This window comes from Sander lucioperca, chromosome 17, assembly GCF_008315115.2.
Source record: "Sander lucioperca isolate FBNREF2018 chromosome 17, SLUC_FBN_1.2, whole genome shotgun sequence".
Taxonomy (NCBI): domain Eukaryota; kingdom Metazoa; phylum Chordata; class Actinopteri; order Perciformes; family Percidae; genus Sander; species Sander lucioperca.
Window position 1 is genome coordinate 10,143,820 of NC_050189.1, and position 15,360 is coordinate 10,159,179.

Sequence of the window (15,360 nt, forward strand, 5' to 3'; positions counted from 1 at the left end):
GGAGATATTGGAGTCGATGTGGGCAATTTTTTAACTGATTGGGAATCGGCAGTCATGCCGTTCACCTTACACCAATCGCTAACGTCAGTAAATTACACCGTTCCAAGTAGATGTTGATTTTATATGTGAGTTTTACGAAAATGCTAGCTGCACTGAGTTAAATGTATTAAGCTTTGTTTACTTGGTTATTTTAGTAAACAAAAAAACCAGTGTGCAGCTGTATTATCTGGCCAGGGGTCTTCAATGTTTTTTAAGCCAAGGACCCCTTAACTAAGTTGCATATTAAACGGGGGGTACAATAACGTGTGGGCGGCCTTTACACATACCTTTTTTTAGTACATAGAATTCTAAGCTAATAAAATAATAATTGTTGGCATGATTTTATAAATAGAGCATACATGTGGCACAGTGAAGCCTTAGGATTAACTGGATCTGTGGATGGCTACATTACCTATCAATGTTTGTTTTTTTTAGGTCAATATATATTTGCTAATAATATGTTGGATACACGTTAAGACATTTACATTTTTGACAAAACTTTCAAAACATTATACCATTATTTGGCAGCCCCCCTAGGATAACTCGGAGGACCCCCCCTAGGGGTCCTGGATGCCCTGTTGAAGATATCTGACCTAAGCAAATACAAGAATCGGATCGGGGCCAAAAAAGCTGATCGGGACGCGAAAAGGTTAGGATAGCCGATTGGTCAGGGGATAGGACCTGTACAAATGGGGTTACGTTACCTTGCATAAGCATGGACACCTGGCCAATAAATGCTATTGAAGGGCGGGTCTTGGCGTGGCCATAGTGGGATTCGTAAAATCGCGATCGCGACAACCCTAATTTCTATTTGCGAAAATTGTCAACTTACCTCTTTGCCATCATCCTGAAGACGCCTGTTGGTCTCAGTTACCTGACTCTGAGGAAGAAAAACAACAAACAAATCAGAGAAAACTTGTATAAATTAATTGTCGGTCTTTGAACATTGAGTTCAAAACCTCCACAGATAGATATCTGTTTATCCCATCTCTGCTCAGTAAAGAAAAAAATTGTATGTACCATGATTTCTTTTGCGACTTGTGAACTTTTAAAATTGATTCTTTTCCCTACAATCAATATTTATTGTTTTTTACCAATGATTCACCTAAATATTTTCTGTTTATATGGTACCGCTGATAGCAACTATGTCATATCCGTTTCCAGCAAAACAGAGCGAAAGCAGAAAATGCAGAAAGTACTTATTTACTTGAAATCAATGTCAGACAGACTGACAGACGTGATGTGCATTCTTCTTAGAAAACAATCCGTTTTTAGAAAAAGTCTCATGCTATAATGTCTCTAGAAGTGTATTATTCAACTTTTGTTTTGTTAAAGAAGGAAAAGAAAATCAAAATACTCAATACTATCAAATCGCAATACTACTAGTATCGCAATAAAAAAAAAACTTTCACTGCTTTTTAATTTCATACATGGTCAGTAAACCTAATGACATTATACCTAATTTTTTAATTTAAAAAAAAAAAAAAAAAAAAATTAAAAAACTATAAAATTGAATTTTGAAGTTTCTTACCTTCAGTTTCTGCGCCTCCCCTCGTACTTTGAGCAGCTCTGTGATGGAGTCGACGAACCCCTGGAAGTGGTGGTTACACATCTTCTCGATCTCTCGGTCGTGGTTCCTGATCCGCACGTCCAGCTTCTCCATGAAGAGGCCATGTTCCCGACCATCGTACACCGACCTGGACAAAAAGAGGGGGAGGTCGACGGGTAAGAAGGGGCAAGATATTTACATTCTTGTTAAAACCTCGGAAGACAAAGGCCGAGCCCACACGTCCAAACGGGTTTCTCAATAAAAAATAAAAAAAATCCCGTCCACACAAGCACCGATTAAAGAAAATCTCAGTCCAAATGAAAACACGAAAACGGCACTGTCAAAAGCAAACCAAACCAACAGGCGGCAACATAACCCTAACCCTAAAGTAGTGGTGTCAAGCATACGGCCCGTGGGCCACAACCGGCCCGCCAAAGGGTCCAAACATGCCCACTGGATGACTTTTTGGCAGAGTGTGAAAATTGCAGAGAAGTAATTAATACCAATTCCAATTTTACCACTTTAATCTCTTCTAATCTTTAATTCTATGTTTGTTTGTTTTTTTTTCGGAATATTACCCCTCTCTCCCGGGTCCGTAACATTATTTTTTTCCTACGATGGCCTTTAGAATGCTGTCGTAGCAGAAACAACTTGCGTTTGCCAACATCAAGCTGACAAGAAACTCTGTGACAGATAAAATTTCTGATCTTTCTGGATTGGTCTGGCCCACTTGAGATCAAATTACGGGTATGTGGCCCATGAACTAAGATGTGTTTGACACCGCTGCCCTAAAGCCATGTCGGCCAATCAGAAGCCTAAAAAAAACTATTACCGGAAGGCTACCTGGCTGCAACGGTGCGTCGAGCCTAAGATCAGTTTAAAAAAATAAAATAATTACCCCTTAAATCTGGAATTTTTGCTTTTATTGATAACTTTTAGACATTACATTTACGTTACATTTCTTGTACATCTATTGAAAACTTGGAGCTAGCAGTTTTTTCTCCTTTGAATCTTTTGATTTTTTTGTATTTTTTTGTTCGAAATTTGCTTTTCTGTGCGTAAAAAGATTTTAAACACAAAAAAAAAGCTTGACTGAATTTCGAGAAATAATTACTCCACTCCTACATGGCCTACAGACTTCCCTGTGGCATCAAGTGAAACACTAATCCACTTTTATCCACCTTTTTCTATGCGTTCCAAGCAACCTCGTTGGATAACGAAAACATCTCAAAAATTGCAATTACTGAAAAAAAATCATAAGCTACCAAGTAAAACAAATCAAACAGCTCTGCCTGTGAAAGAGAAAAGGAGGAAGAAGGAAGCGAGGGAGACAGTGTGGTGGGGCGTCCAGCTGTGGAATGGGTGCATGTACAAAATGCGTCCATCGGGGGGCGATATCACAAAGCTCTTCAGAAACACGCTGCTCCACATTTCCATTCACTCACTCCTGGGAGCGGCTGCTGTGTTGTGAAGGGGTCACAAGACATATTGAGTTGGGATTTTCTCAATCAATGAATCAAGTGGTCTATACACATTTTGAAAATAGTGAAAAACAATTTCCCCAAGCCAAGGATGAACTCTTCAAAAGGTCTTGTTTAGTTAAAAAATAAAATACTTCACAGTCAGGAAACCAGCCAGTGTTTGACATCTTTGCGTAAAGGCACTGAACACACACAGAGGTGATTTCAGAAGGTGGGCCGGAGCTTAGATAGGAATTTATTAGGTCACAAAACATTTCAACCAATAAGAATGATAAAGCTGTAATTTGGCCTGCCCTAACAGGTGCAACAAAGCCAACAGGAGACTCTGACTGACTGACTGACTGACTGACTGACTGACATCTTCCTGTCTTTAACACCCACACAGTCCTGGGAAGAGGTCCGAGCAGCCAAAGTGATTCACGGGGCATGGTATCCACCCTAAATCAGTATATAAGGGAAGCCTCACACCAGAAACTTCCACTAGGCAGAGTATGGAGGAGTGATTTGCCAAGGCTAGAGCAGGATTTTGACTGGAGCAATGTATGGAATAATGTTAAATTTGCTTCTAGAAATCCCGACCACCAGCAGATCCACTATAATTTTGTCCATAGGACTTGTTTGACCCCTCGTAGGCTGTGCCTTATGAAAATTATTGGTGATGCTTCCTGCACATTGTGTTCGCTAAAGACCATGGGCACATTTCTTCATATGTTTTAGGAGTGTCCCCATTGCACGGTTCTGGCAAAATCTTGCCTCAGAACTGACGACATTTGTTTCTGGGACAGTTCCCGCGACAATACCAGTTCTGCTGCTGAATGACATTTCTTCCCTCCAGATTTCTAAATGCCAGAAAAGGATAGTCCTTGCTGGGCTTATAGCTGCAAAGAAAATGGTGGCGGGGTTACATGTATGTTCTGTTACCTGTATCATGCTGCTGATTGTATTTATGTTGTTCATTATGTGATCACAAAAAAAAAAGAGGTTTGGTTATTAGAGGTTAACGAGGCTGACTACAGCGAGGAAGAAACGTTTTTTATGGCGTGAGGTTTTGGTCCTGATGGGAGGGGGTTCAAACCGTTCGGGTCCGGGGTGAGAGGGATCGGCTACAATCTTACCTGCCCGCCTCAGCGTCCTGGACAGGTACAGGTCCTGGAGAGATGGCAGATTGCAGCCAATCACCTTCTCAGCAGAGCTGAGCTTAACAATAACCATAAATGTACCAACAAGTACTTCATCAGTATACAGTACATGACAGTTTGTATACTTGACAGACTTACTTTCGGTTGCTTTGTCTGGACTGTGAGCTAATTGGTGTGTTTAACGGCTTTAGTTTGATTAGATGGATGTCATGAGTTGTTGTAGTAACCACATAGGTGTAATTTACAGGGGGGGTGGGGTTACAACCCCCCCTCCCCCTCCAATAATCACAACTGGAGAGTGCAACCCACCCCTAAAACCTATTATTATTTCCTTTACAGAAATAAAGACATTTGCATCATAACTTGATGCAGAAAAGGCACAAATTGTTGCAGAAAAATTCACCAGAAAGACGAAAATGAAGTGTTTGACGTTCAAAATTTTCATTTAGCTCAAAAGTGGAGATCTCACCCATCCCCCCCCCCTCCAATGTTGAACCACAAAGTTACACCCTTGAGTAACCATGTCAATCCCTTTTTTTTTTTTTTTATTAAAAAGGCATTCAGATTTCTTAATTATTGAAAACTTAGAATAGGGTCTTTTAGATTGGTAAAAGATACAGAATGTCGATAAATTTGGGTCATCATCCAGCCCTAGTCCTGAGTGATTCTGGGAGTAAACTAGCTTCAGTTGGTTTTAACTCAAATTATAAATTGGTTTAAAACTAAAGTTGGGCGGCTTTTGAAAAAAAATAGTCATATAAACAGTTTGCCAGATTGGATGTCTACATTAGAAAATGAGGAAAGTACCTGAGCTTTCTGGAGTAGTCCAGTCATTTTAAGCCAAAATGGGGGTCAACCTGGGACAAATTGCAACAGAAGCAAACTCAACTGCTTTTGTATCCTCAACATGTCCTGAGTAAGGGAAAAAAAGCCCCGAAGAATCCCATTAGGGGAAAGTTATTATATATATATACCCAAATATAGCCTATTCATACGCCTAGTCATTCTTTTTCTCATGTGAATAGGCTAAAAATGTTAACCTTTAGATATCACCATGAAAATTACTGAGTTGATTACTTACATTGAGACAAACAAAAAATGTATTACAAGTGTTTTGAAATGTTTTGGTAACATGAGCAAACGGTGCATAATAACGTATGCGCTAATTTGCATAAATACCACAACATATCTAAACATTGGATATAGCCAGGTGAAAATGTCTTCTTGAATCTTGTTGACATCTTACAGTAAAAGACTATAGAGGAAAACAAATGTCACCATAACGGGCAGATATTCAGTCATTCATTCAAGGTCCACTCAACTGTCAATCAACTGTCACTAAGCTGTCACTCAGGTAAGAAAGCTTTCCTTTTGTTTCTTCTACATGGATTATTCAACCTACATTAATAAAACATACCTGGTGATCAACTACAATTTATTGGGAACATCTGGATGTGTGTTGAGCTGTGGTACGACTATTGTTATTGTCAAGATCTGGCTAGATGGGTGGCCTAAATGGGTTCCATTCAGACATTAACATTAAGTCTTTTACTGTTATATGTCAACAAGATTCTACAAGACATTTTCACCTGGCTATACCCAATGTTTAGATCTGTTGTGGTATTTATGCAAATTAGCACATATACGTAATTAGATTATGCACCGTTTGTCCATGTTAACAAAAAATTTCAAAAGACTTGTAATAAATTTTTTGTTTGTCTCAATGTAAATAATCAACTCAGTAATTTTCATGGTGATATCTAAAGGGTAACATTTTTAGCCTATTCACGTGAGAAAAAGAATGACTAGGCGTATGAATAGGCTATATTTGGGTCTTTGTTGAAACTTTCCCCTAATGGGATTCTTCGGGGCTTTTTTTTTCCCCTTACTCAGGACATAGTGAGGATACAAAATCAGTTGAGTTTGCTTCTGTTGCAATCTGTCCTACCTTTTTTCATAAAATGACTGGACATTTATACATATGTTTAGTTGGTTTATTGTCTATATAGTCATTTTGTTGAATGGTCTTGAATATTGTAGTTACTGTGTCATCTTTTCTTGATTTTTGTCTGGGTGTGTGATGATGACGAAGGGGGGGGGGGGTATGTTCATGTTTCGAATTGTATGTTTTGTATGTTACTTAAAAAATGTATTAAAATTGTTAAATCACAACAACAAAACTAAAGTTGAACATTTTGAATTGCTTTATTTGCCTTTAGAATATTGATTAAAAAAAAGGACGGGGCTGTGTTTTTGAAACGCTAGAGGAAAATTAAGCTGAGAAACAAACATCTTCACAAATACGTCTCTGTAGATAAACAGTTTATGTGGTATGTCGGGTCTGTTGGTCAAAACACCATTTAAACATTTTAACGAAATACTTCTCCTTTTAACTAATTTATTCATCCGGTCTGGCCTTTTCTGTAATAGCAATAACCGTTCTTCCTGTGTTTTTTTCCTTCTAAAAACAGCACAAACACACATACACACCTGTGTATGAATTGAATCCCCCACCCTTCCTCCTGTTGACCAGGAAATGCCCGGCGACTTCTACAATAGAGAGCAGGTCTGACGCCACAGAGTGCTTTCTTTAGAGAGAGACACAGACACAGACAAAGACACAGAGACACACAGAGAGAGAGAGAGAGAGAGAGAGAGAGACACACACAGAGAGAGAGAGAGAGAGAGAGAGACACACACACACAGAGAGAGAGAGAGAGAGAGAGAGAGAGAGAGAGAGACACACACACACAGAGAGAGAGAGAGAGAGAGAGAGAGAGAGAGAGAGAGAGAGAGAGAGAGAGAGAGAGAGAGAGAGAGAGAGACACACAGAGAGAGAGAGAGAGAGAGAGAGAGAGAGAGACAGACAGACAGACAGCTGAAATAATAAGAGTAAAAAATCCATAATATGAGCTGATTACAGCTCATATTTATTTAAAAAAAAAAGTATTCCAATCAATCAACAGATCAACAGAACAAATCTGTTGCAGCCCAACTAAAACGATTCCTGGAACAGGAAGAACTGATTGATGGAGATGAAGTTACCACCTGTCCTGCACATTCATATTTCCCAACTACCGTTTAAATCAAGAAACGTTTATTGTTTTGTGGTTTCCTACCGTTGGCTTCACACACTGACAAACAAAAAGGAACCCAGGAAGAGCAATTTCTAGTCCCACAAACATTTTTATCTTAACATAACAGGAATGACAAATAATCTAGAGATAAGGAGTAAAAACAGCACCAGAAAGGAAACCGTTAAAAGGCGCTGTCTCTCATCCAAATGTGTACACACAATCCAAACACTTGCATCCGTCATCATCTGATTTGTTTGCCTATTACAAATCTCTCTTTGGAACGTCACTCTGGGCTAAATATGGCTGATGATGTAGCAGAGACAGTTTACAAAACATGGTGCTATTATATTTGAAGTGTGTGACTGTGTACTGGAAATACTGAGCCTCAGTCTGACAGAAACAGGAAGCTGGAAGAGGTGAAACATCACACACAGAGCGGTGTGTGTGTGTGTGTGTGTGTGTGTGTGTGTGTGTGTGTGTGTGTGTGTGTGTGTGTGTGTGTGTGTGTGTGCAGAAGAATTATATTCTTGCTGTCTGCTCGAGGCACCGAGCAGCACTAAAACACACTCAGAGGAGAATGTGGCAGCCAGAGGTGTCACACAAAGTTGTCAAGTCATACCAAATGGATCTTGAGCGGATGGACACACACACACACACACACACACACACAAATTCATAGAAACAAGACATAGCATACATCTAAAAATAAAACAGTAAACTACATCAATGTGTGTGTGTGTGTGTGTGTGTGTGTGTGCGCTTGTTTTACTATATTCGTGGGGTCCAAAAACCGGGGAATACAGTATACTTGTGGGGCCCAAAATGCTGGACCCCACAAGGTTAAATGGCTGTTTGAGGGTTAAGACTTGGTTTTAGGATTATGGTTAGAATTAGGTTATGGTTATGGTCAGGGTTAAGGTTAGGCATTTAGTTGTGATGGTTAAGGTTAGGGTAAGGGGCTAGGGAATGCATTATGTCAATGACGGGTCCCCACAAAGATAGTGAAACAGATGTGTGCTGTGTCAGCTGTTTCTCAATACTTGGCTCATTACTACGGTCGTAGTTATTGTGATGCAATTTCTTGGAGTGTCTTCAAATGCGTCATATCCCTAAAATCTGTACAACCTAATCTAAAAGCCTATGTTGGTTAATAAACCATAATAATAATTCCAAGTATTAAAATTGTGTCATAAAAATACAAAAATCGGACATGTTTCTTCATCAATTTTTTCTAGATAAAAACACAATACATGTTGATTCAAAAGATTTCTAAATGTAGAAACAAAATATTTCTTAAGTTATTTGAACTATGTACATTTTTTTTTAGTTTCTGAGATATGCTCATTTTTATGAGCAGAGTGTAAAGGCGTTTCAGAACGGGCCGGCACGGTTTTCCACCGGACGTCACGTAACGCGATGACATCATCAAGAGTGTACAACGTAATGATGTGAAAGACAGAGGCGTTAGCTTTCTGCAGCAAAAAAAGAATGCATGCTGTTACGGTTTTTATTTTAGATCAATTTAAACATGATCATGTAAACAACAATCTCCCCACAGAAGCTGGCAGGTCCGTTCTTTAAGGGTTACCATAAAAAAAATGATTATTACTTCATTCTCCTGTGAAGTGTCCAAACACTAGCTGGTTTCCTGACAGTGTGGACAACTGTGTGTACGAGTTGAGTTTAGCATGTGTTAGCAGCAGAGATGTACAGTAACGAAGTAGAACTACTTCCCTGCTGTACTTAAGTACTAAAAGGTTGTATCTGCACTCTACTGGAGTATTACTTTTTTTCCTCCTACTTCCACTTTTACTTCAGTACATACACTCACCTAAAGGATTATAAGGAACACCTGTTACATTTCTCGTTAATGCAATTATCTAATCAACCAATCACATGGCAGCTGCTTCAATGCATTTAGGGGTGCGGTCCTGGTCAAGACAATCTCCTGAAGTTTGATTCGAGATGGAAGACCACCACCCCTGAGGTTGAATGGAGACGAAATTCGCCCTGATTGGGCGAGATGAGTGCGAATCGCCGAGGGGAGCAAAACAAAGTTGACGAAAGTTTAACTTTATTCAAATGAGGACCACTCGAGAACCAATCAGGTCCGCATGTTTGTGTTTGGAGGCAGGAGTTACAAAAAAAGTCTGACCAAGATGGCGGAGGTTATCAGCGCTGTATCATGAAAATTTGTATGTGATTAAAATGTTTCTACACGAACATTGGCACTTTTATCAACACGAATTGTGATTTATATGACACACGAACTTAGTCAGGGCACATACACCACTAAATAGACCACTGTATATGTTAGTTTAAACACTCAAACTTTTCAGCTAGCCGACAGGCTAATCGCTAGCATGTTCGGACATTGGATTTCATTGTAAGCCTAGCCAGGCAGCTAGGCTACTTGTGCATTTGTTTAAATGCATGTTTTGTTGGCGAACATTGACGCTTGTATCAACACAGATTTCACAAGCTACAACAGCAACGATAGTTTGCTAGCAAACTACCTGCTAGCTACCTAGCTTCAACCCTCTCTGCTAGCTGCCTAGCAGCCGCTGTTCTGTTCATAGACTGTATAGGTCTGGCGTGTTGTTTTCATGACCACGCCCCCGAGGCAATATTTCACTGGCCGAAATTTGCTTGGTGTTTCACTGTGTGGAACCCTACCGTTAGAGTCCTAGTTAGAGTGCCTACTATGCCTCCCGAAAGACTGCGAAATAACGGCCTTCAAAACTTCACCGTCAAATCTGAAGAAACATATCAAGGTAAGTTACAAATACAATACACAAATGGCACACCAGCTTGAGCTATCAGTAAGCTCTAGCTAACTAGCTACCCGCGGTTCATGACATGCTGCGGTGTTGTGCATTCCTGTCCTTGTACTGCTGCTACAGCCAAAGGAATTGTGAGTGTCCTTTAGGTTAAACATTTGAAATAATATAAATAATATATTCAAACTTTTGACTGCTTTCTTTAATAACTACATAACACAATACTTGTACTTTAGTTTCAGTACTTGAGTAGCACATTTTAAAATAAACTACTTCCATTACTTTAGTACTTCCACTTCAGTGTGGTGCTTAAAGAGCACTTCAACTTCTACTCAAGTCACTTTTTTGATAGAGCACTTATACTTTTACTCAAGTCTGGGTCTCTAGTACTATACATACATGTACAATGGCACTCATACGTTTATGAACCCATGCTAAAGTTGACTAAAAAGAGGAATTAAAAAAAATCATCTTTTGGAAATTGATCTTTATGCCTTAATTAAAAAAATGATGAAAAATCCAACCTTTTGAGGACACCAATTTTCTTTGTGAATGAATAATGTATCGTAAATAAATAAATGTTCTTCCTTAAAATACAGGGGGCATAAGTCAGTACACCCCTATGTTAAATTCTCATAGAGGCAGGCAGATTTATATTTTTAAAGGCCAGTTATTTCATGGATCCAGGATACTATGCATCCTGATAAAGTTCCCTTGGCCTTTGGAATTAAAATAGCACCACATCATCACATACCCTTCACCATACCTAGAGATTGGCATGGGGTACTTTCCATAAAATCATCTTTTAAATCAAACCAGCTATTAGACTAACTGAAATAAAACCATACCAATAAAAAAATGTTGCAGAAAATGGTTAATTTGTCAAATTATTTTCTGTTTGCTTTCTCTTGTGAAACACCTTCCAAAATAGGTGTAAAATAGGTTAAAACACTTTCACAACAATAACCTGACCTACAGTCTCTTCATGCACATCCAATGTTCATTCATTCATGCCAACTGTGTGGATACATAAATGAAAATGCAGCTAAATACACTGCATACAGCATATGGGCAAATAGGAATTACAGGGGCCCAACCATAACCTGTATTAAAGAAATGGATGTAGCCTCCGTGATGTCACTCATTGGTTTGGGGACTTCCGTTTTGAAGCCACGAGTTTGGCATTTTGGCCGTCGCCATCTTAGTTTCTTTGGAGTCGGAAGTGACCATATTTGGACGAGAGATTGGAGCTGGGGAGGATTCAATTCTTGTGCACTGTCAGATATTATAAAACAGGAAACATAATGCCCTATTAAATAACAATACATGATGAAATGCATGTGATGTATCCGTAATTTCACTTTCAGGGGAGGCAGGGATGCAGATTTTTAACGAGTGGATGACAGTCACAGGAGAGGAGAAAAGGGAGCTACAGATGATGGCTGGTTGGACAAGAGAAAGTTTAAGAAGGCTGCTCTGAGTTATGACCTCACTGTAAACAGCTGCCCGTGTGCGTGTCTATGTGTGTGTGTGTGTGTGTGTGTGTGTGTGTGTGTGTGTGTGTGTGTGTGTGTGTGTGTGTGTGTGTGTGTGCTTGACAGCTGGCTAAATTGGATCTTAACCCACTTAAGACGAGCACACCAACCCCTATGTGTGCATGAATGTGTGTGTTTGTGTACTGTGTCTTCCCGAGTACAGACTGGTGACTCAGCAGGGTGTGTGTGTGTGTGTGTGTGTGTGTGTGTGTGTGTGTGTGTGTGTGTGTGTGTGTGTGTGTGTGTGTGGTAACAAGCTTGTGGCAAGTTACTCCCTGCAGATGCGCGCGCGCGCACACACACACACACACACACACACACACACACACACACAACTACCCTGGCCATGCTAAATGTCTGAAATGTGAGATATTCCACCCAGAGCTCTGCAACGTGGCTGAAATCAAAAAAATAAATGCTATTCAAATGTCTTCGTTTATTGCAATTTGCTAATGTATGCACAATCACATGTAAAATATACACACATAAAAAGGCTTAAATTGGTGTTTAATGCAATGACCTTTGTTCTTGTGTTATGCATTAGCCTACATCAGACTTGGCAAGACATCACACTTGGAAAAATACAAAAATTCGGATAGAACTGAAAGTTAACAAGTTACTAACATATCATCACGTTACAAGTCCACTTGAAAGTCAGTACACGTTAAAACTAAGTTATTGCCCAGCCCAAAATCGCTGACACAAAGAGTGAAATAGTCTGAAAGAAGAGCTGAATGAACACCGGAAACTGACAACATCAGCTCTCTGTGAACACCAGATCAAAACCAGCCACAGCCCGTGACGTGGGATAGCATTAATGGGATCAAGAGAGGGACATCTACATCAGACGATAAAGAATGTCTGTAGTTGTCCAGATGTTCAGTCTGGACCACAATGTTGGAAAGACCGACAGACATTGCCAGCACCGAGGTCCAAAAGCGTCCTAGAGAAAAAGAAGACTACAACAACATTAAAAAATATTCCTCAGCCAGTCTATTATTTTCTGAAAATACAACACCTCAGAGTGCCTTGTTATGTTTAAACCGTGGCCACAAAGGGGGGAAATAACACAGACCACGTTTATTTGCTGTCAGTTCAACTAATGCTGACCTTACACCAAACGACTTTTCAAGTGATTCCACTGTCGCAGACAAACTTCCAATATCGGAATGAAATCATGAGAGTCTTGCTAGAGTCGGGGCGCGCTCCCGTCATCTCAATCGTTTGGTGTAAGATGGTCATAAAACTCAGCCTGAGTCAGTTTTCATCCAAAGGGAGTTTTACCGGCGGATAAACGCTGACCTCTGCGTACTGGAGACATTCATCTGCCGGTACGGCACAACAGAAAATCTGAAAACTTTCCCTTATAGTTACCAGCCAACGCTAGCGGTGGTTAAATCTTTCAAAATGAATAGTTGTAGTGTTGTAATGTGTGACCCTGCGAGATCTCCAGTCTTTACATATTATGACATGTCTTTAACGGTAGATGTGAGAGGATTATCTTTAGATGTGAGATGGTGTCAGTCTGTAGTCTTTTAAAGTCTTCTAGTGTACTATCAGTATTGTTGCTATGGTTACCTGCAGTTTAATATACCTTGTGCACCGATTTAAACTGTGGTTTAACTGTCTAGCAGTTACTATAAAAAGGAGCCTCATTCCACCAATCAGAAACAAGCCTTTCCCATGGCCATAGAGTAGAAAACCACACACATAAAAGCTTGTCATTAATGGCTAAATCTGAAAAGAAAGTCACCAGCTGCACACTTTTAAACACAGGGTGGAGCACGCACAGCTTTTTACAGTTATTGACAGGGGTTCTCATTTCTTTCTTGCAGCAGCACAAGTGCAGTTGAGTGATTAGATTAGCCGATACAAAAAAAACAAAAAACGACAGCACACTTTGGAACGAGCTCAGCCACACAGACAAACACAGATAAGGTTGGGACACATTCAGCTACAGTATTTCTGAAAAGCAACACCATTGGTCGGCAACAGGCGGAAAACAAGTCACACAGGGTTTGAAATCACTGCAACACTGGATTTAAAAACCGTACACTTCGCATTGTAACAGTATTTGGCTGACTCGTCATATGTGTCACTGTATATGAGGGCCGCCCCTCAATGATCTTTCGAGTTCAAATGAAGGTTGAATTAAAATGAATGGCTGAAGCAAAAACACATAAAACCCCAAATTTCTGCATTTCATGTTTTATTGATTTTATCGATTTATCTCATATTTCATTAAGCTGTATTTCTCAAAGAAAAAAATACCAAAATCAAGGGTTTGCAGCTTTTTCAGAGAGTTTTGTACCCTTTTTATGATGCTATAAATTGAGCCCCTTTTGCAAAAAACTCGACACTTTTGACTCTGGGTTCTGGTGATGGGCATTCATCCTTTTTTTAAATTTTAATACAATTACAATTAATAAAAAATAAAAACAAGAGAGTAACTGCATCTCTAGGAGATCAAATTAGGTCTGAAACTAACAATTTTTTTCATTATTGATCAATATGCAGAATATAAAAAATACTCTCCAAATATATGTCCATATAAGGGGCGACTGCCTATCAGTGTTACTAAGACTTCAAGGTGATGCCTTCGAGGTTGGTGGTTTTGTCCAAGCGACGGGCCAAAACCCCAAAGATATTCAATCAGGACCAACAACACTGAGTACGTTTACATGCACACCAATATTCCACTATTATTCCGAATATTCCCAATTTGATACAGGTCATGGAAACCGCATATTCCAGTTGAACATTCTGAATAAGGCCTTTTTCCGAATATAGCATTTTCCGACTAAGACGTGTGGGATATTCTAATATTATTTGGGTTTTAGAGGCATTTTCTGGACATGTATACAGCGCATTCGGATATATGCATCTCAATTAGGGCTGTGCTCGATTAAAGAAATTCTTAGTCGACTAACACTCATTCAATTGTATCGACTAATCGATTAGTTGATTTAATCGACAGAGCTGTAAATCTGAGTTTCTCTGCAAAGAGTCATGCAAAAGCACCACTTTAATTCTTGTGTTTACCAGAGATGTGCTCATACGTTTCTTGGAAATAAGTCATTCAGCATGAAAAAAGCATAAAACATGACTAATCGACTAAAGAAATCTTAGTTGACTAAGACCAAAACGACCGATTAGTCAACTAATCGACTAAGAGGGAGCAGCCCTAGACTCAATCTGGGGTTTTACCACAGTTTACAGCCTCTTGCCTGTTTACGACTTATGGTCAGCTCTGCGCGTGGCTATGGTTGCTCTACACAAACCAACCAGCCAACAGTTTGCAAGGCTGCAGACCCGATACTTTTAAACATTATTAAAGACTTGGATTTCAACAAGTTTTTGGATATGCGCACACATCGCTACGCCGACATTTTCAAGAAGCTGGCTGAAGGAATGAAAGAGGGACGCTGTGTTCGCACGGTCCAACAAGTCTGCCACCGCTGGTAAACTTTGAAAAAAAATCCTATTTTGCACGGCTACATGAAAACGGGAATATTAGTGGAATATTCACTTTCATTAGCCATGTAAACAGCTTAGTCGGAATATTGTCTTTTTCGGGAATGAGGGCAAAAAAACGGAATATTATATGCATTTAAACGTAGTCAATGAGTCAAAGAGGACTTTGTGTCTTGCTGTTAATTCAGTTTTCGTTTCTTCCTCTTTGGGTTTCTCTCTGCTTCTTGGTTCTTGTTCCAATCTGCAGTAATTATCCTGTAAAAACTCACATTACGGTTCACGTAAA

At 39.6% G+C, this 15,360-nt stretch overlaps 1 protein-coding gene across 5 annotated transcripts in view; it reads right to left on the reverse strand.

The window, feature by feature from the left end:
* Nucleotides 1-15,360, reverse strand: part of exoc6b (exocyst complex component 6B) — a 133,906-nt gene that overhangs the window by 110,848 nt on the left and 7,698 nt on the right. For all 5 annotated transcript variants that reach the window (XM_031304105.2, XM_031304104.2, XM_031304103.2 and 2 more), the window contains exons 2-3: nt 1,571-1,736; nt 872-919 (exon numbers count right to left, since the gene is read on the reverse strand). In XM_031304105.2, coding sequence (XP_031159965.1) covers nt 872-919; nt 1,571-1,736 — 214 coding nt within the window. The remainder of the gene's footprint in view (nt 1-871; nt 920-1,570; nt 1,737-15,360) is intronic.